This window comes from Fusarium subglutinans, assembly GCF_013396075.1.
Source record: "Fusarium subglutinans strain NRRL 66333 chromosome Unknown NRRL66333_c0000002, whole genome shotgun sequence".
NCBI classification, from domain to species: domain Eukaryota; kingdom Fungi; phylum Ascomycota; class Sordariomycetes; order Hypocreales; family Nectriaceae; genus Fusarium; species Fusarium subglutinans.
Window position 1 is genome coordinate 803,593 of NW_023502065.1, and position 18,213 is coordinate 821,805.

Below are 18,213 nucleotides of genomic sequence, written 5' to 3' on the forward strand. Positions count from 1 at the left end.
GCTTCAGCTTTCTAAGACAAGGTCTATGCCACAATGGAACAGCGGCACGTCATTCCTCCCTGTGATGAAGGAGGGAGGGAGGGGGAGGGGAGCTTGTTGATCCACATGATGAAGATGGGGAACTCCAAGCTAACTTGGAGGGGGAGTGAGAGGGAGCTTCTCTCACATAGGTATTAAACAGAAGCTTGCCCTCTCATGTTCGGACTATTTCCCATTCATACTATTGCACAATCTATCTATCTACATCATCAACTACCTATTCTCTCTCAAACCAAACCCCTCAATAATCAACATGTCTGACAGCTACGGTGACAACAGCTACGTACGTTCTCTCAGCTCTATCTAACCTCTCATGAACTAACTCTCTCTCAGGGCTCCAGCCGCCGCGACAACGACAACGACAACTCGTACGGTTCTTCCAACCGTGATAACGACAACAGCTACGGTTCTTCCAACCGTGATCGTACGGTTCTTCCAACCGTGATAATCCAACCGTGATAACGACAACAGCTACGGTTCTTCCAACCGTGACAACGATAACGACAACTCTTATGGCTCTGGCAACAACAACAACAGCAGCAGCTACGTGAGTACATACTAGTCCTCTATACTCGCGCAATCTAACACAGCTCAGGGCTCATCTGGCCGCGACAACAATGATTCGTATGGCTCCAGCAACAACGATTCGTACGGATCCAGTAACAATGACTCTTATGGCTCAAGCCGCCGTGACAATGACAACGACAACTCTTATGGCTCGTCCGGTAACTCTGGCCTAAGCGGCGGCAACGACAGCTACGTAAGTGAATTAGTATGCCAAGTAGATCCTTCATGACTAACATGAACATCAGGGCTCCAGCCGTCGCGACAATGACAACGACAACTCCTACGGCTCCAGCAACAAGGACAGCGATTCTTATGGCTCCAGAAACAATGACAACGACAACTCTTATGGATCCAGCAACAACGACTCCTACGGTTCCGGCAACAAGAGCAGCGACTCTTACGGAACCAGCAACACATACGGCTCTAGCAACAATGACAGCTACGGCTCCAGCAACAACGACTCCTATGGCTCCAGCAACAAGGACAACGATTCTTATGGTTCTAGCAACACATACGGGTCTGGCAACAATGACAATGATAACGACAACAACCGATCGGGTGGTTTCCTCGACAAGGTCAAGGACAAGGTTGAGGACAAGCTCCGGGGAAACAAGAACAGTGGTGACAACGACTACTAAGTATGAGTGTTTGAGAGAGATTCTAGCGTGTTAGTGTTAGCTACTTTTGGAGTGAGATGATACATTCCTCACTCTTGAATTGAATTTCATTTGTGTCTATGTGTTTTCAACCAGACGCCTCGTGAAAAATGCTTTACAAGATCCCTGATATAAGCCATTCCAGAGAATAAGATAATGTTATTGTTTGCCATTTCAATCATATAGTGCCCGTCGCTATCTTGACCCTTGAACGGCACTGACATGTCGTCTCTTTTTGAATCCAGCAGTTGATTCAAATTAAAATTACAATAGCGTCCTTGGTGAAAATCGCTCTCGTTGTATGCATATGCAGGATAAATAAAACACAAAATCACATCATCGTTATGCCACTTCATCTCAGCTAAACCAACTTCTTATCAACCTTGATAAAAATTGCACCATCCGTGATGCGTCCCTCACAGTCCATGAGATGCACAAACCGATATCCGTTACCCAGCCTATCAAGTCTCATACAAGCCCAAGCCGCCAAGTCATCCCTTCCGATCTCATCATCGCGCACTGTAAATCGCACCCATGAGAGTTCATCGACGACATGAGGCACAGGGGGGAATTCGAGACGTTCACCAGCAAAGTCTACCATGTTGCCACGGTGTGTCTTCGTGCGGGCCTTGTATTCACCCTCGCGCTCGTGTCCTTCGTTAGGGACCGGGCCGCCGTGGAATTCATCAGGTCCTTCGACGTGAAGCTCGACTTTGACATAAGGCTCAAAGCCTCTAGTGGAGGTGTCGCCTGGTGGGAGGGGAATGTTTTGAGCGGCGAGGACTGTGATTGTGAGATGGAGTGATTTCCGGGTGATGGTGTTTTGGATTTCTTCGTCGCTGCGATTGGAACGGTAGCCTAATAGAAGTTAGATGAATGGTTCGTGAGATCGTTTAGAATGAGTATGTACCTTGAGGTTTAAGGACATATCCTCCTGTTCCAGCAAACATGCCTTCGTTGAGCATCATGCCCTCATCCCATCTCTGCCAATTGAGTGCAACGATCTGAATACCCTTGCGCCAGAAAACCGAAGGGTCGAGATTAGACGATCCTATTCGCAGACCCCAAGGATAGGTTCTCATGAGAAAGTGTCGATTGTGATTAAACAGATCAGATGCTTGCTTCTCGTGCACATCGATGACCTTCTTCTCTGACAGGGAAAAGATGTGTGTGGGCATACCAGCTTCTGGCTGTGTCAAGCTCTTGAAAGACACACCTCGCGCATGGAAACCCATGCGACTCAGCTCCTGTATAATCTTTGCCGGCTTCTTTGGTGGAGCATCACCAGCCTGAGCACCGGGAGCTGGCGCCCTGTCCTCCTCCTCGCTCTCCTCTTGAGTGGCATCTGCACCAGGTGGTGCATACTTGACCTTGACAATCAGCTTTCGACGCAGTTCATCTGGGCTGGGTAGAGCATCAGGTTCGTTCTCGGGTTCTGGGACGAGAAGATCGCCCCAGACTTCCTTCATAATACGGACCATGGCAAGTTGCTGGTCCGGTTTACAGTGGACTTCGAGAGAGACGATGACGGGCAAGTCGCTAACAACAAAGGCGCTCTCACGAATAGTCTCACAGACAGCCCGGAAGGAAATCTCTTTGGTGAGGGTGTAGCCGTGGAGCACACGGGGCTCAACGATAGCGGCTTCGGGCTCCGTGGAATCGGGGTCGGCGCCGGGAGCGGGAGTGGGAGCGGGCTGTTGGCCGGAGGCGGGGTCGGAGGACTCATCCTTATCACGGAGACTCGTCTTTGCGAGCTTTTCTTTGAGCTTTCCAAAAGTGCTTCTCTTTTTTGTCTTTCTTACGACTTTCTTCACACCTCTCTCCTCATCGCTGCTAGAAGGACTACTCGTGCCCTCAGGGTCAGACTCATCGCCATCCCAGACATCGATCTCGATACAGCGCCCGCCCCGTAGCAGAGTTTCGGTGTAAGGCCTGGTCGAGCTGTCACTCGAGAGTTGGTTTCCGGTGAGGTAAGTGTTGTGGCTGGAGCTGATGAAGTAGGAAGCAAGGGGATATGAGAGATCTTGGGGTTTAGGCGGGGTTGTAGCAGCTGCATGAGACGACGTCATCCAGGCCATGAAGCCATCTAGATCGAGGTGGTCTCTGGTGAGAAGTTCTTGGACAGCGGGTGAAGGGACATCTTGTTGAACATCTGTGATGAAGGAGGCAAGTCTCTCCTTGCTCCAGGTCTTGTCTTGTCTATCGGCCAGAGACTGGAAAAGCTTGACGAGCTGGCCGCTGATGATGGGGTCGACGTTGGAGAGGGAGCGAGTAACTTCGCTGGCGCCTCCGCCAGCTTTGAGCTCATGAGCCATGTTTTTGGGTTTGGTTCTGGTTTTGTGATGATGATTTTGACTGGAAGAGGTGAGAGAAAGGAGAGAGCGAAGAAAGGAGAGGGCGATCAAGTGATGTTGGATTCGTGAAGTTATTCGCTGTCTTTGAGTCTGACCTTGGCCTTGGCCTTGACCCAGAGCCAAAACTTGGCTTTCACTGGCGTCTCCAGCTGTAACTGGGCCCTGCATGTTCTAGACTCAGAACCTAAGGTAAGGTATGTACATACATTGATTAAGGTCGTTACCACAAGAAAACAGGAATCTGAGTTACCTAGGTAATCAACAGTGAATTAATTTAAAGCACTTGGCGGCCTCTTCTTTTCTTTAACCAGCTATCACAGGGTCTATCGAGGCCACATTTCCTTCTTCCCTTCATTTTAATCTCACATCCAGTGGCCTCATGTTCGATCAGGCTTGGGCCCAAGACAGCTCACGACAGCTTCAGCTTCAGCTTCAGCGCTACGGAGTAGACCCGCTATAAGACTAGGCTCCAAGACCCCTAACGGCCCCCGTACTGACTCCACCAGACAACACAGCAGAGCAAGGTGTGTACCTAAGGTGGTAGGTGCCCAGTACCTAGGTACCTAGGTTAGTAAGTACCTCAAAGCCGTGCGTCCATTTCATAGGTACATACATACGTACCTAAATTCGATGTTTCTTCAGGCATTATCACAAATCTCATCTTTTTGTTATGAAGGAAGACAACTTCTCAGTCAAGGCAGCGACATAGGTAAGTACTTAGTAGTAATGGTGCGTGCTAATTTTAGTACTTAGCTGGACTACCTTCTTACTTTGGGGTTCACCTTGCAAATCGCAGTCAAGGTACTAAAGGTCCTTTATTATGGGGGGCTATAGCTCTGAGAATAACTTTACTTTCACATACGTAGGAGGCTCAACTCGGACATCTAACTTAGGATGACTCGTCATTCAGGCACCTCCAGCCATGAGGTAGTTCTCTTTAAAAATCTTCCAAGTAACCTAACATTTGGTCTTAATTTACGCCAAACTCCTATCCAAAACGGCCCTCGAAACAACATAAGTACGCTCACAATATATCGCCAAAATCACATTGTCTGCCCTGCTGGCTTACCAAGTACCCAGCCCAGTAGAGTCAAATATTTAGCCCACTCGCCCAGCAAACCTTTATAAAAAGTAACGAGAGGCGATTTACGTATCTCAATACTCCCCGTCTCTGCATTCAGGACACACTAGGACACCCAAACAGTCCTGTACGAGCCAGTAATAAGGGTCACCTATTCAAAGTAACTCATATCAGCGGAAGGCCAAAAGAATTCGAGGTAGTCCCATACCAGGATTAGCTTATGCTTCTGCCAAGTAGCCTTAAGGGCTGTGTCAGTCGCCATAAGTAGCAAGGTAGTAAGTTCGCTAGTTAAGAGCATATCATCAACTAGCTCTGCTTCATCTGCAAGATAGCAAATAGCGTAAGGCCTATTAGGATCAAGAGGACGATCATAGTTAGATTAGTTAGGGAGGTATTATCAAAGAACACCTTTAAGTTACCAGTTAGCGTTCTCTTCGCCCAGGCGGTTAACAAAGCGGGAATTGCTAGGGCTGCCAATGATTTCTGTCAGCTCTACTGTCAAGTCTTAAGAAAAACCGGCAAAAGGAGAAAGAGAATAGCGGAGAAAAAGAATAAAGGATAGTCCATACTTCGCATGATGCTATTGGGTATAAGTAGTTATAATACAACTTCCCTGGGCATTTTCAGACCCGCATAAATACACGTTAATGCGTCTCTAGATCATAGTGGCTTCCTACTGATTATCGTTAGCGAACTTATAGGAGTATTTATTGACGATATCTTAACGCTCCTTGGGCGGTGGCCTGGTCTTATCCAGCCACTGCTGGACGACCTTTAGTGGGATAGGTTAAATGAATTGCTCTGTCTACTTGCCAACTTAGCCGGTTTTGAAGTCCATGTCTTTACATTTAATGCGGCATCGGTTGAGGAAATCCATGCCTACATGTTTGTATGGGGACTGGCTAAGTGGATGGATAATATAACGGGCAATCTTCTCGAGATTCGCCCGTCTTTGATCGGTTCTGTGTCGATTCATCTCTGCTGCTTCAGCCTTCTGGGTGTTTTCTGGTCGCCTTTGACTGAGAGATCCTGGGGGTCTACTCTGTGGCGGCATCTTGATGCTCTTATCAAGACCTTCTTGCTCTCTGAATAAGCGCCAGGTTCGTCACGATGCGGTATCGTCTTCTTGTTCACGCGCTCGGCTAGCGTGTAGACGCCGTTATGAAGTAATTAAGCTGGGCTGCGTTTCAGAGGCCACTGGGGATTAGCCGAGCCTTTTGTAGCGACAAAAGCAAACGACAAAGTCTACGAAGCACGCGTGGACGGGCTCTTGCGAATCAACCAAAAGAATACCCGTGCTATCATCGAAGTCAAGCCTTTCATTCGGAATGCATCTCCAGAGACCCTCGATGGAATTCGCATGCAAGAAACAGCCCAGATGGCGGCCTGGATAGCCCAAGACCCTCCATCCCTGACTGGGCCCGCGTCCAATAGATTCACACGCCTCCTGGTCTCCCAGGATCACGGCGAGATCTACCTCATCATTGCCAGTTTCAGTGCCGAGTACGTCGAGTACATCTGTGCTCGCAGCGTCCGAAGAGCAACCAAGGATTCATTTCTCGAGATGAACGAGTATGGCCCGTTCTTCGTCAAAGATCCCAAGCACATGAAGCAGTTAGGAACGATCCTTCTGGCCGTCTCCATTCAAGGCGGCTTATAGTGCGTGCTCTTCTTCCCCAGGCCTACCTACAGTCTTACTTTTATCTAAGATGGGGATTTCTGGTGCCATGCTAGACAGTTTGGCGATGGCGCCTCCAGCGTGCAAGGCGTATTCGGTTTCTGAGGTTAAGGGCGTAACTCCTACGATGAGCGTAGGTTCTTGAACTATTTTATCATAAGCAATCCTGAACATGCAGGGTCCTTATAGCAGTTTCTTCAATAAATTCACAAAGTCGATCTAAACTTGCGCTGAGTCATTTTTGGCGTCATTGTTGGACTTGCAGAATGGAATAACATGGAAACCCGGTGAAAATTATAACTGATTCAAGTTACCACTTGGCCTATTCATTACTCTACCCTCAATCGTGGTGAGCTTTCCACGGTAACTTTCAAATTTGAAGCGAAAGCATAGTTCGCTCCTAGACTCGCTGGCTCTTCGCTAGTCGTTTCACATCTTTCCTTTTATCCAAAAACTCTTCCAAATCAACATGAATCCTCAAACCCTTTGAAGTCATGGTCTCAAAGATACCCTTGAGTTCCGAAGAATCCATCTCTCTATTCAAAGTGAGGAAAGCCTCCATCATGACATCCTTCGACCAGGGACAATGCCTCAAAGCCCTGAACAAGATATCCTTAGCTTTTGGTCGTAACTCTCTCTGTGAGCTACAGAATCTGATAAAATGAATCCACAAAGACGTGCTAAACTTGCAGGGGTCGCTTGAAACGGCGTGCTCAAAAGCTGCTTTCGTTGTGTTGACGTTTCCCCATTCGATCTCGTGATGGACAGCAAATATTCTACTGCTCAGGCAATCCTGGGCCGGAGTCAAGACTGTTTCATGCAGAAGTGCTCTTGTTTCGTCGATGACACGAAGACTGGAGTCGGCCCATTCGAAAAGTGATAAGAATATGGTGTTCTTTGGGAAGTATACCAGGAACTTTTTCAGCTGCTCAAGCAAATATGCGCGACGAAAAGGTCTTGGCTTTGTTAGCAATAATATCTGACAATCCTAGTATTAGGACTCACCCTTGGCTTGCGTGCAAGTATAATAGCCTCGACGCAAACTGTAATAAGCGCTCATGAGCGCGAGATGCTTGGTAGCCTCGAGACTTGAACTCGAGAGACGTTCGATGTACTGCCTCTATCGCGGCCGAAATACTTCCTTGTGATGCCGACATCGGTTCTGTGCAGCTCTCAGAAGTCAAGTACGACAACAGGACTAAGCACTCGGTAATAGTACTGGCATCCTCGAGGTTCGCGCTGGAAATAAAGTCACTCGTTAAAGACGAGAAAGTTCGGTGGGCTTTGAGAATATGTGTTGATGATACTTCAGGGGTTCCAGCCGACCTACGAAGAGCATCGTCAACAGATGAGCATAATCTTCGAACTGCTAGCTGTTTATCACCCCGCTGAAGTTCCATCCACGACCAAGTTCTCCAAAGAGCAAACAAATCAGCTGTTGGTGAGTTCTGCAGGAACTCGTTAGCATGGCGACGAGTCAAAATCGGAGAAGACAGATTACTCACTGACGCGAGCTCAGTTGCTGATGACAGAACCTTGGCTGCAACTTCGTGATTTTCATTTGCATACTCAGCAATAGCGTATGCTCGGTAAAGAACAAGGTCCGTCGGATAGCGCTTCAGTAAAGCCTTTGCTGCTTTCTTAACACTGGAGCCATCTTGAACTTGAGACAATGCCAATTGATATGTGGCTAAACCCCCAAAGTTGGCATTCTGAACCAGTTGCTTTGTTGCGTTGGCCATAAATCCAAGTTCAACGTCATTCTTTTTATTTCTCAGGGGTAGATAGGAGAACCATTCTGAGTGAGGGAAAAGGACGTCGAGCGTTTCTGAGACGCAAAGAGGGTTCTGGTGGAAAGAAGGGGGCTTCCTCTGGATCTCAGTCGGATCCTCGTCACCCGACAGTGGCGTGGGAGCACTCGACTCCGTGTGTAATGTGAATATTGCAAGGAACTGATCATGGTACGCCTCGTTCGTCCAGTGGTCAGACCAGAATGTTGGAGGGGATCCCTGGAATATGAGAAATGCGTCCAGCACTTGCTCCTGCACAGCAGGCAGGATACTCTGTGGAACGAAAAAGAGAAGTGGCTCGATGTCAGAGAACATCACCACTCTAAATGGGTCGTCTTCTGTTCCTTCGTCCATGGTTCTAGCGGGAATTCGAGCCTGATCAGCTTGTGAGCTCTCTAGGGTTGCCCATCGTTTGTAATCATCTCGAGACTGGTATTCGGGCCCTTTAATCTCTTGTAGTGGTTCGGGAGCATCGCCTATTCCCCCATCTGCTAGAAATTTCGCCCAGCCTTGAGCGTCCGCTTCTCCTATTCTCGGGACTTCGCTCTCCCAGAAGTCACGAAGTGATTCGAAGGCTGTACTCTGGTCATCCAGTTGCGTGGGCCGGAAGAAGTTGAGTTCTAGAAAAGCCTGCCAGGCTGCGACTGCAAGCTCCTTATAACCAGAGTCATGGAGGAACCTGGTAAGTCTCAGAAACACATAGATGGCTTCTCTCAAGTCTTCTAGCTCAATGTTCACTTGTGATCGAGATATAACATGCCGTATTCTATCCAGGTGCATTTGCTTGAGGGTGTCAAAATGGAAAGCAGAAATGTTAGACATGGCAAAATCAAGATGCGTCTTCCACAAAGTGAAGCTCTTATCCTCGTCCTCACGCAGATCAAGCCACTTCTTGGCGGCGACTTTGCTATTCCATACTCTTATGCCTTCCCGCATGAGAGGAATAAGCACCCGAATGCGATCCTGGTGGTTTGCCACATTAGACAAGGCTGATTCAAGCATATGCAGCTTGATCTCCGCAAAACTGTGCACCTCGGCTTCAAGCGCCTTGTGATCAATATCCTCCCCTGCTCTCAAGAGAGCATCTTGATGGTTTGCCAACTCGAGCCATGCATCTATATCATCTGGCTGGTCTTTGACACGTCTCGAGAGCTGAATTGACTTCCACTTCAGGGGATTATTCGGATCGAGATTGATATCGTCTGCAACTGCATCTGACTCGGATTCTAAGTCGCTGTCATCGTATTGGCGTGGTTTCGCCTTTCCCTCTATGGATCGATAAGTCGGCTGTTCCTCATCTTCTGAAGAATCCGAGGCTTGATGCAAGTGTTTACGCTTCTTAGATGAACTTAGTGCCAAAAAGTCTTCGTCTTCTTCACTTTGACCATCGTTCTCTTGCTTCCTGACTCTCAACGGCGTAGGTCTTATACGCCAGTTTCTGGAGCGTAGGCCATCCCTATCTTTCAAGGCATATGGACCTTCACCAGGCATACGCAGACTGAACTGATCTCTTGGTCCATCGCGATGAATTATAAGACGACCTTGTGTGCCAAGGACCTTTCCGTATCCATCACGATAGTAAACAGGGACCTGGGACCTGTCAAGGCCCCCATAGCGAATGATCAACGGATCCCCTTTAGTGTCAATGATGTACAGACGCGATGCATCGTCACTGCTGCGTGTAACTTTGGTGAGCCGGCGCTGCTCAAGTGCTTCAGAGTGGCCAGTTCGCGAGTTCTCACGGGGCGGGCCACGAGAGTCTGTGCGATGCTTTTTTGACCTGTGATGGTCGCGATGTGAATCAGAATGGTGATGACTTCGTTTCCTCCTGGAATCTCGCTCGCGTTCTCGCTCTCGCTCTCGCCCCTTGTCCCTAGCGCTAGATCCTATGGGCGTCTCCCTATCCCTATCCTTGTCCTTGGGCTTGTCCTTGGGCTTGAAAGAAGAAAACTTGGGTGCTTTCAAGTCGGAAGTCTCGGATTTTGGCTTGAAAGATGCAAATTTAGGTGCCATAGACTTGGTGTCCTCATCCTTGCTGGACATTGTGCTGATAGATCGACAGAGTTTTCGTCATATCCTCATTATTGTGAATGATAGCCTGTGTGAGTTTGGAGAAGAATTTGTGAGTACTGTTGCTGAAATGAAGGTTGATGATCCGTTTAACAAACAAAATACAATTATCTTGCATGTAAGTTGAAGGCGCAAGTGAGTGAGTGAGTGAGTGTGAGAGAGCGCGTCAGCCTCGCCCTTCATCCACAGCGAAATGAAATACAGTGCGACGTTGGTTTTAATACTATTAATCATCGGCCCCAGTAAGTCCCTCCTCTAACTAATATTCTTATAGTTAGTATATAGATTTCTTGCAAATCTATCATCAGATTGTCTCGTAGCAGAAACGAAGTTGTTACAGCATCTCATTTATAGAAATGTTTCTCGTCACGTCCTTGTACATGAAAGAATCATCACAAGGGCACTATCTCACAGTAACCCCTGAATTAATCCCATCCGTCCGTCTTCCAGTCTGAGCAACCCAATCGCACAAAGCGAAAAACAAAGCTAATGATTGATCTGATTGCAATCATCCAATGTGTCAGCCCTAGGGACAGGTTGTCCATCCTGCAAACCAGGGGTTGCATCCATTAAATTGAACTGCCTGTGTAGGTCGTCAAAACCACCCAACGTTAGGAAAATGGAGTATCCTTACTCCGTATTCCATTATCGAATGGAAGCTCGACGGCCTGTGGCGTCCACTTTCGGGGACCTAAATAAGCGGAGACGACACTGTATCTTATTATTAGCGGACTTAGCAGGGGTGCTGTATTACAGCTTAAAAACTCCCTGCTCTCTGCCCCTCGCTAACTACAAGTTTATCTACACTCCTGTCCCTCTCTCGCCATGGATCTCTCCCCAACGACACTCGTTACTTACATCGCTGTCTCTGTCGTGACTCTTCTTGTCGGTTGGTTCATCATGGGTTTCTTTGGCGGCAACAAATTTCCCGTCGAGGGCAAAGTATGTCCCATCATGATACGTCTCATGATCGGTCCCTTTCGACCTACAGCACGGCTAACAATGCCTGTAGACAGTCCTCATCACCGGTGCATCCGAAGGCATGGGCCTCAGCGCAGCCACTCAATTGTCTGCGAAGGGCGCAAATATTGTTCTCGTCTCTCGAAGCGCCAGTAAACTCGAAGCTGCTCTCTTCACCGTCAAGGTCTGCTGCTATTATTCCATCTGCTTTCACAATTATACGCTGACTTACTTGACCTCAGGCCGCAGCCAAGAACCCCCAAACCCAACGCTTCCACTACATCGCCGCCGACGTCTCTACCGAGTCATACGCCAAACCTCTCCTCGAGGAAGTCATCAGCTGGAACAATGGCCAAGCTCCCGATATCGTCTGGACCATTGCTGGGTTCTCCTTCCCCGAATTGTTCGTCGATATGGAAATGAAGTCAATGCGACAGCATATGGACGTCAACTTCTGGGGCACAGCTGAGATGGCACATGCCGTTATGCGCGAGTGGCTCGCCGTTGACAAGCCTGTCGAAAAGGAGCCCAAGCACTTCATCATGACTGGGAGTGTCTGTGCCTGCTATTCTCCTCCAGGATACACTCCCTACACCCCCTCCAAGTATGCAATGAAGGGTCTGGCCGAATGTATCCAGCAAGAAGTCATGCTGTATCCTCAGAATGTCCAAGTCCATCTGGTTTTGCCTGGCACCATTCTCTCCCCTGGTAATGTCCGCGAGAACGAGCATAAGCCCGAGATCACCAAGACCATTGAGAAGGACGATCCCAAGCAAACCCCAGATGAAGTTGCTGCGGCAGCTATCAAGGGTCTGGAAGCTGGACAGCACCATATTACTGTAAACTTCCTTGGTTCACTCATGAAGTGGGCATCTTTTGGTGGCACCCCCAAGAACAGCTTCATTGATGTTCTTGGAGCTCTGCTTGCTACAATTGTGTGGGTCTTTGTTCGTCCTATTCTTGATCACCAGATCAAGAGCCATGCAAAGAAGTACGGCCACCCAAGCTTGTACAACAAGAAATCCCCAAGCACTTAACAATGCATTGTCTGGTTCCAAAAAAAAAAAAAAAATCCCAAGTAATGATTAGAGATACCCATTTAATAATAATAACGACCAAACCTGCTATGCTTTTATGTATGTGGTGGTATCTGTCAATATCTATAGTCCCCGTTTATACGCCGCTCCATTTACCAAACTTGGTATATGACTTGAACATTTCCTTTACAATAGCACGTCCGCTTCCATCCATGGCGTCATTCAAAATCTTCCTCACCTCAGGGGGTGTGATATCGAAGATAGAGTTCATGGCAGGCTCAAGAGCCTCTCTCACTCGGCGGGGCACATCAGCTTCAAGCTGTAACTTGACGTACTGCATCATGACCAGGTACATATGTCGTCCAGCTGAACGCTTCGCCGCATCCGTCGCTGAGTCAAGAGAACTCTGGTGCTGAGATCGAGATACAGCACCAGCTGTTGGCTCACAGATAAGAGTAACAAGACGGGCATAGCGATGAGCCTTCGTCTCGTGCGAGCTTTGTCTCAAGGTATCAGTGGTACTGTGGTTGATGATGAGGTTACGGAGAAGAGCCTGCATTGCTGACAAGAGAAGGTGGTGGTGACCTTCGAGCCGGAGACGGTGTTTCTTGATGATCACTTCCATCAAATTGCACAACAGTGCAAAGAGTACTCTTTCATTGGACACTTCTTCGTCAAGCGGCTTCGTTGACAGGCTCAAGTCAGAGATGGTGTTGAGTACCAACTCGATGTTCCATTGGGTCATCGACTGGGGCTTCTTCTCCAGGAGTGTACAGAGAATACGACAGACTCGGGTACAAACGGCCTGGCTCTTGAGCGTCAACAGGGTTGAGGTCAGCTCACTGTGAGCGGTCGCTAGGTCAAAGCCGGAGCTTTTCCCTTGTAGATCAGGGCATGCTACTCTGTGTTAGTTGACACAACTTCAATGGCTTCAATTGTCTTACCTAGGAGCTGGTTCACAACGGTATAGATAGCCGATGCTTGACCATCCGAGTCCGAACCTTGCACAAACACATGAATGAGGTCTCTCAAGTACGCCATCTTAGCGGAGGTGTTCATCTCCTTTGTGACCGAAGCAACATTGCTCTGAAAGAAAGGCTCGCGAAGTTCCTGTGGTACCTGGCTGATGCTGTAAAACGTTGTTGGTCGGCGTTCTTCCAAATGCATAGAGAAGTATGTCCTGAGGAACGTTTGTATTTGCCATCCGCGGAGATCTCCTGCCGCCATGGCTGCATGGCTGCTCTTTTCCGCCTTTCTTATGTCCGACTCCTTTAGTTTGGAAGCCCCTGAGAGACTCTCCAGCGAGTTTGCGGCATCGACGGCAGCAAGAAGCCTGAGGTCGGCAATGACATTGTGAGTCTCAAATGCTTTCTTTGTTTTCAAGAAGTAGCCAGTCGCTGCGATTACACATTTTCCTAACGCATCCTTTCCTGCATCAGACACTGTTCTTAGCTCAACATGGTTAGCAATGTTTGGCGATTTCTCAATCTCCGTGATTAACGCTTTCAAAAGGGTCATGCGGAAAGGCGACAAATCCCCAGCTTCTTCACAGTCAGAAATGAAACTGCGGCTCTCCTCGAAATACTTGTTACTTCGCTCATCCAAATGCTCCGCCATCTGTCGAATAGTGGCCGCTGCCATCATATAATATGCTTCGATCAGATCAGTTAAAGTGCCGTCTTGAGTAGATGTTGAGCTAGAGATGTCTGACATAGCGTCCGCAACATCAACTAGATGGGAGAATTCCATCCCTTCGTAGAAAGTCGCTCGGCCCATCAACTTAGTGGACAGTCCGAGGATGTATCTCCACCCCTCGATCGATACCCGTTTTGTCGTCTTTGCTCTGTGGGCGTTAAGCAATTCCATAATACGTTCTCTCTGTGGTCGAGTGAAGGCATCTGTATGAGTACTGCTCAAGCTCCGGATCCAGGCCTGGCTGCTCTCTGCAGGCCATCGCTTCTCCTTTCCGTCCTCTTCCAAGGACTTGATCAATCGGTCGATAAGGTCGCCAGCGACTTTGACTGTGTTCATGTTGTTTTCGTTCTCAAGGAGGCGTGCCCAAATATCCCTTAACTGAGTAGCTTCGCTGCTGGGTAGAGATAACGCATTCTGCAATGCTTGCGGGAGGGTAGCTTTGGTGCCATAAACGAATCGGTTCAAACGACCAGAACCCTGCAAAAACCAGGCCACATAATGCTCTGGGGCAGATTCTTCGAGGAAAACTGGCTTAGGGTCATGCTGTAAGAATGATGAAAGATCTCTCCCCTTCAGGGACTTTGATGAGAGCAGATCCTTTGACAGTCGAGTGGTGAAAGCATCTACCAGGCTTGCGGGCTCGCTGATATGTGCGTCATCAGGGCTCATAGAAACCCAAGCTTGACAACAGCATTTGAAGGCCTCATACGTCTCCTTAGAATCAAGAGGTGACTCAGACAAAATCTTGGTCAGTTGTCCTTGGACAGAGGCCCATATTTCAGCTCGTGACTCAGGGGTCACCCACGAAATGGTCTTTGACACAACTCCCCACTTAAGTGCTGTCAAGGTAGACGACGTCTTTTTCACTTGGCTTACCAAATCAAATAACTTACTGCCAACAGCATCCACGTATGTCTCGCTTCGAATGCTCTGAGCAATGTAGTTCAAGAAGAGGCAGAGTGCCCTGGAGTGCAGTTTCTCTTCCTTGACCCACTCCAAAACCTCCAGGAGCTGCTGTGATGACATCTCCTTTTCGATCAAGCTCTCGAATGAAGTATTTCCATGCTGCCCTTGACCAACCTGAAGCCACGGCGAGGTGGTCTTCGTCTTCTGCTTCTCAACCTTACAAAGCTGCTGAAACCACAACTTTAAGAACCCAGCAAAATCTCGTCCAGTTCGGTATACTTGAGCGATAGCTTGAATGATCTTTGAAACTGATTCTAGATCCTGTTGTTTAAGCTCTGATGAGACGCTTCGCTCGCAGACGGTCTCTAGCAGGCTTTCACTTTCAGGGAGCTTGAACACATCAAAATCACAAGCAGCAATGACCGCGGTTAAATGCCAGTTTGTGTTATCGCCCTGTAGAGCATACTCTCGACAAACAGAACGCAGATCATTTGTGTCAATCGGCATTGATTTTTCAGCCGCTCGCTCCAGAACAGCCTGTACAAGCTTATCTCGATTCTCTCGTCCTCGTAGCGAGGCTTCCACAACTTTGAAAATATGCTTCATCCAGTCGGTATTTCCTTTCCGTAGTCTTCCCTCACTAAGAGCATCTGTCACACCTGAAGCTAAGAAGTACAGCGCAGGAGCTGCTGTATCAAGGTTTTTCTGGGCTGCATGGAGTGCTCTGGCGACGGGTTCCATATCTTGTCGGCTAATGAAGGCGGCTCGGGCGGGGAGTATCAAATTGCGATGCATGAGATTTTCCAAATCGATCGTCCATTTCGCCCGTAAGGGGTCTCGTGTGACCCTGTCGTGTGATCCATCGATGCCCTCAAGTTTGCTAAAGAGGACAGCGGACGATGGGAATAGCTGTGCTGCGACCTCCAGTGTATCATCGGTTCCTTGCAAGTGGAAATCCCAAATGGATGATATCGTCTCGATCCAGGATTCCCTCCCTTCTTGCTCTTCACCGCCAGTCAGCGCAACATTGCACAGCGTTAGGGACAATGATGTCAAGGTCGCTGCATCAGCTGCTGAGGTACAGAACAGAGATCGGATATGCTCTGCGCCGATCTTGTCGTGGGATGATTGCGTGGCAGATGAACGAAGGCGGTCCAGTAATGTTTTCAGGGCACTGAGTAAAGCATCTCCACTCATAAGACACCCTTCGGTATCTCGTAGAGCTTCGAGGTCGAAGCTCTTCGTTGGCGACCGTTTTCTCTTGGAGGAACTGGATGATGAGTTCGCAGCTGGTTGTGAGATATCTTTCAGAGTTTGCTGCAGCACTGCAATGAATCGTCTATCGGCAAGAGATTTTGCGAGTGAGAATAAAGGAATGCGCTGAAAGACGCAGTCAAGGATAGTCCAAGTCAAGGGCCAGCGTCGCAAAGTTTCGGCATCTTTTGATGCGCCGTTCATCGACTTTAGCAGCCATCGCAAGCTGCTCTCCTCTGCAGCATGGAACTGGCTATCTGCTGATACCGTCAAACTCTTCCATAGTTTTTCCAGATTCTTTCCATCCTCGCCTGGGCCTTTTTGGTCAAGACCTCTCACAGTCTTAATCAGGTCCATCTTTTGCTGTAGCACGTGTAAGCATTCACAATTGGGCAGCACGTAGCAAGAGAGGTACATACGAGAGTTGAGGAGTTTTCTTGGAAGGAATCCTCCGCCATTTCCACGTCCATAGCGACAGTTTTATAAAGGAATGATTAAAAAAATGGTTGAGAAAAGAAGCTATACAAACCTCGATCTTTGAATGCGCCCCACGACTTTTCCTGAGTTCCGCCCAAAATTTCCAAATTCTGCCACAACGCTAAACCCTTACCGGCTCACCAGTCTCACCGCCTACAGCCCAGCTCTTGTCACCCGGCTTGTTCCATATTCAAGCTTGACATCACGCCCATAGATAAAGCTCGTTGCAGCTCTTAATTTCGCTCGTCACGACCGATTGCACGACTTAAGTATGCCAATTCCTTTTGTTCTATTAATCTTCGATCATTGAAACTGACGCGATGCTTCACAGTTCAAAATGGCCGATTCCACCGTCGCCCGTCCTCCTCCCAGCGCCATTTCCCGGCCGCTTAGCGAGTCTCTTCTCAATGAGAAGGTAATCACGAGACCCGAATACTTCAAACGCTTTCCGCACACAATTTCAGTACTGACTTAACTCTAGTGGGATCGCTGCCTCTCCAACCTCCTTGTCAAGTCCTCCCTCGGTCTCGGTTTCGGTGTCGTCTTCTCCGTCCTTCTGTTCAAGCGAAGAGCATGGCCCGCATTCGTTGGTGTCGGCTTCGGTGCTGGCCGTGCCTATGAGGAGTGCAACTTCAGCCTGAAGCAGGCTGCGCGAGAACTCAAGAAGCAGTCCGCATAAAGTGCTACAGTGGTGGGCGCCAATGAAGAGAAACGAGCCGTTTATTTTGTACCAGCAACAAACACACCAGAAAATGGCGATGTGTTAAGGGATGACACAGGGAACTTTGCCGCGGGCTTCACGAAAGGCCAATGTCAGAGTAGGATGGTTTTTTTTTCAGATTCAATAGAGGTATCATGTACAACAACCTGCCATTCCTGACCTTTCACCAGTCTTCATCTTGTTGTTCCTGTAGTCTACAGCAAGGGGCTGTCCTACTGTTGCGCCTCCTCATATGTCGCTGCGTTCACCGTTGGTCGAATCTGCCTTCTCTGTGTCCCCATAGCGTCCTCGTCCCTTCCTGTTGCGGACAGCGGGGAGTCCAGGTACTCATAGCAGCTCTCACAGTCTGTGACCAATTCTGAACTATTCGTGGAAAAACTCAGTAACTGGTCAATGCTAATTCTTCGCCCTCCGCTTGTGTTTGTATTTTCCAACCGGCTCCTCGAGGGGATTGTAAGTAAAGATAGGTTGCGTTTTAGGTTAATCAGCTCCAATCGGAGCTCTTCAGCCAAAGACTGGCTTCGCCTTCGGACACTCTTGATGAATGAAGCCTCATGGTCATGGTATGTTCCATCTCCTTGATCTGACTGGTGCAACGTATTCCAGTGCGTCTCACGCTGTCCGTTCTTAGCATCTCGAGTCCCTCGAGGTGTTCTGTAGCTGGCGCCAATTACGATGAAGACAGCGAGGAGCAAGACGAGTACGAAAACCACGATGGCGATGAGTATGATTTCCAACCTATCCGAGTCGACAGACCGCTTAGTGTCGGGCATCTTCCTTTCCAGCTTTACACAGGTGAAGTCGCGGGATGTTGGCTACACTGCAGACGATCCGGTTCCAGGCCGCACGGATCCGGGCGGGACTGACGGCTCCTTGAAGGTAGGGTTAAGCGAAGAGGAGGTTATCTTTGCTTTCGATCGTTTTAGTG

At 48.6% G+C, this 18,213-nt stretch overlaps 8 protein-coding genes across 8 annotated transcripts; 4 read left to right on the plus strand and 4 right to left on the minus strand.

Annotated features, from left to right (window-relative positions):
* Positions 1-292: 292 nt before the first annotated feature.
* FSUBG_576 (DDR48-heat shock) lies at positions 293-1,244 on the plus strand (the record flags this gene model as incomplete). Its single annotated transcript, XM_036683890.1, has 5 exons — positions 293-322; positions 373-407; positions 511-586; positions 635-799; positions 852-1,244. 5 exons carry the CDS (start codon positions 293-295, stop codon positions 1,242-1,244), a joined length of 699 nt encoding a protein of 232 aa, XP_036544099.1.
* Positions 1,245-1,623: 379 nt separating this feature from the next.
* On the minus strand, positions 1,624-3,577 carry FSUBG_577 (1-phosphatidylinositol-4 5-bisphosphate phosphodiesterase 1; the record flags this gene model as incomplete). The annotated part of the gene is made up of 2 exons (XM_036683901.1): positions 1,624-2,120; positions 2,173-3,577. The coding sequence occupies 2 exons, from the start codon at positions 3,575-3,577 to the stop codon at positions 1,624-1,626; spliced, it is 1,902 nt and encodes a 633-aa protein (XP_036544100.1).
* Positions 3,578-5,807: 2,230 nt separating this feature from the next.
* Positions 5,808-6,357, plus strand: FSUBG_578 (uncharacterized protein; the record flags this gene model as incomplete). The annotated part of the gene is made up of 2 exons (XM_036683912.1): positions 5,808-5,812; positions 5,889-6,357. The coding sequence occupies 2 exons, from the start codon at positions 5,808-5,810 to the stop codon at positions 6,355-6,357; spliced, it is 474 nt and encodes a 157-aa protein (XP_036544101.1).
* A 418-nt stretch (positions 6,358-6,775) lies between these two features.
* On the minus strand, positions 6,776-10,208 carry FSUBG_579 (uncharacterized protein; the record flags this gene model as incomplete). The annotated part of the gene is made up of 2 exons (XM_036683923.1): positions 6,776-7,331; positions 7,381-10,208. 2 exons carry the CDS (start codon positions 10,206-10,208, stop codon positions 6,776-6,778), a joined length of 3,384 nt encoding a protein of 1,127 aa, XP_036544102.1.
* Positions 10,209-11,060: 852 nt separating this feature from the next.
* On the plus strand, positions 11,061-12,232 carry FSUBG_580 (3-ketodihydrosphingosine reductase tsc-10; the record flags this gene model as incomplete). Its single annotated transcript, XM_036683935.1, has 3 exons — positions 11,061-11,177; positions 11,248-11,379; positions 11,438-12,232. 3 exons carry the CDS (start codon positions 11,061-11,063, stop codon positions 12,230-12,232), a joined length of 1,044 nt encoding a protein of 347 aa, XP_036544103.1.
* Positions 12,233-12,368: 136 nt separating this feature from the next.
* Positions 12,369-16,557, minus strand: FSUBG_581 (nucleolar pre-ribosomal-associated protein; the record flags this gene model as incomplete). The annotated part of the gene is made up of 3 exons (XM_036683946.1): positions 12,369-13,129; positions 13,177-16,450; positions 16,507-16,557. 3 exons carry the CDS (start codon positions 16,555-16,557, stop codon positions 12,369-12,371), a joined length of 4,086 nt encoding a protein of 1,361 aa, XP_036544104.1.
* A 344-nt stretch (positions 16,558-16,901) lies between these two features.
* On the plus strand, positions 16,902-17,243 carry FSUBG_582 (duf543 domain protein; the record flags this gene model as incomplete). The annotated part of the gene is made up of 2 exons (XM_036683957.1): positions 16,902-16,979; positions 17,046-17,243. 2 exons carry the CDS (start codon positions 16,902-16,904, stop codon positions 17,241-17,243), a joined length of 276 nt encoding a protein of 91 aa, XP_036544105.1.
* A 254-nt stretch (positions 17,244-17,497) lies between these two features.
* Positions 17,498-18,058, minus strand: FSUBG_583 (uncharacterized protein; the record flags this gene model as incomplete). The annotated part of the gene is made up of 1 exon (XM_036683968.1): positions 17,498-18,058. One exon carries the CDS (start codon positions 18,056-18,058, stop codon positions 17,498-17,500), a length of 561 nt encoding a protein of 186 aa, XP_036544106.1.
* Positions 18,059-18,213: the final 155 nt, after the last annotated feature.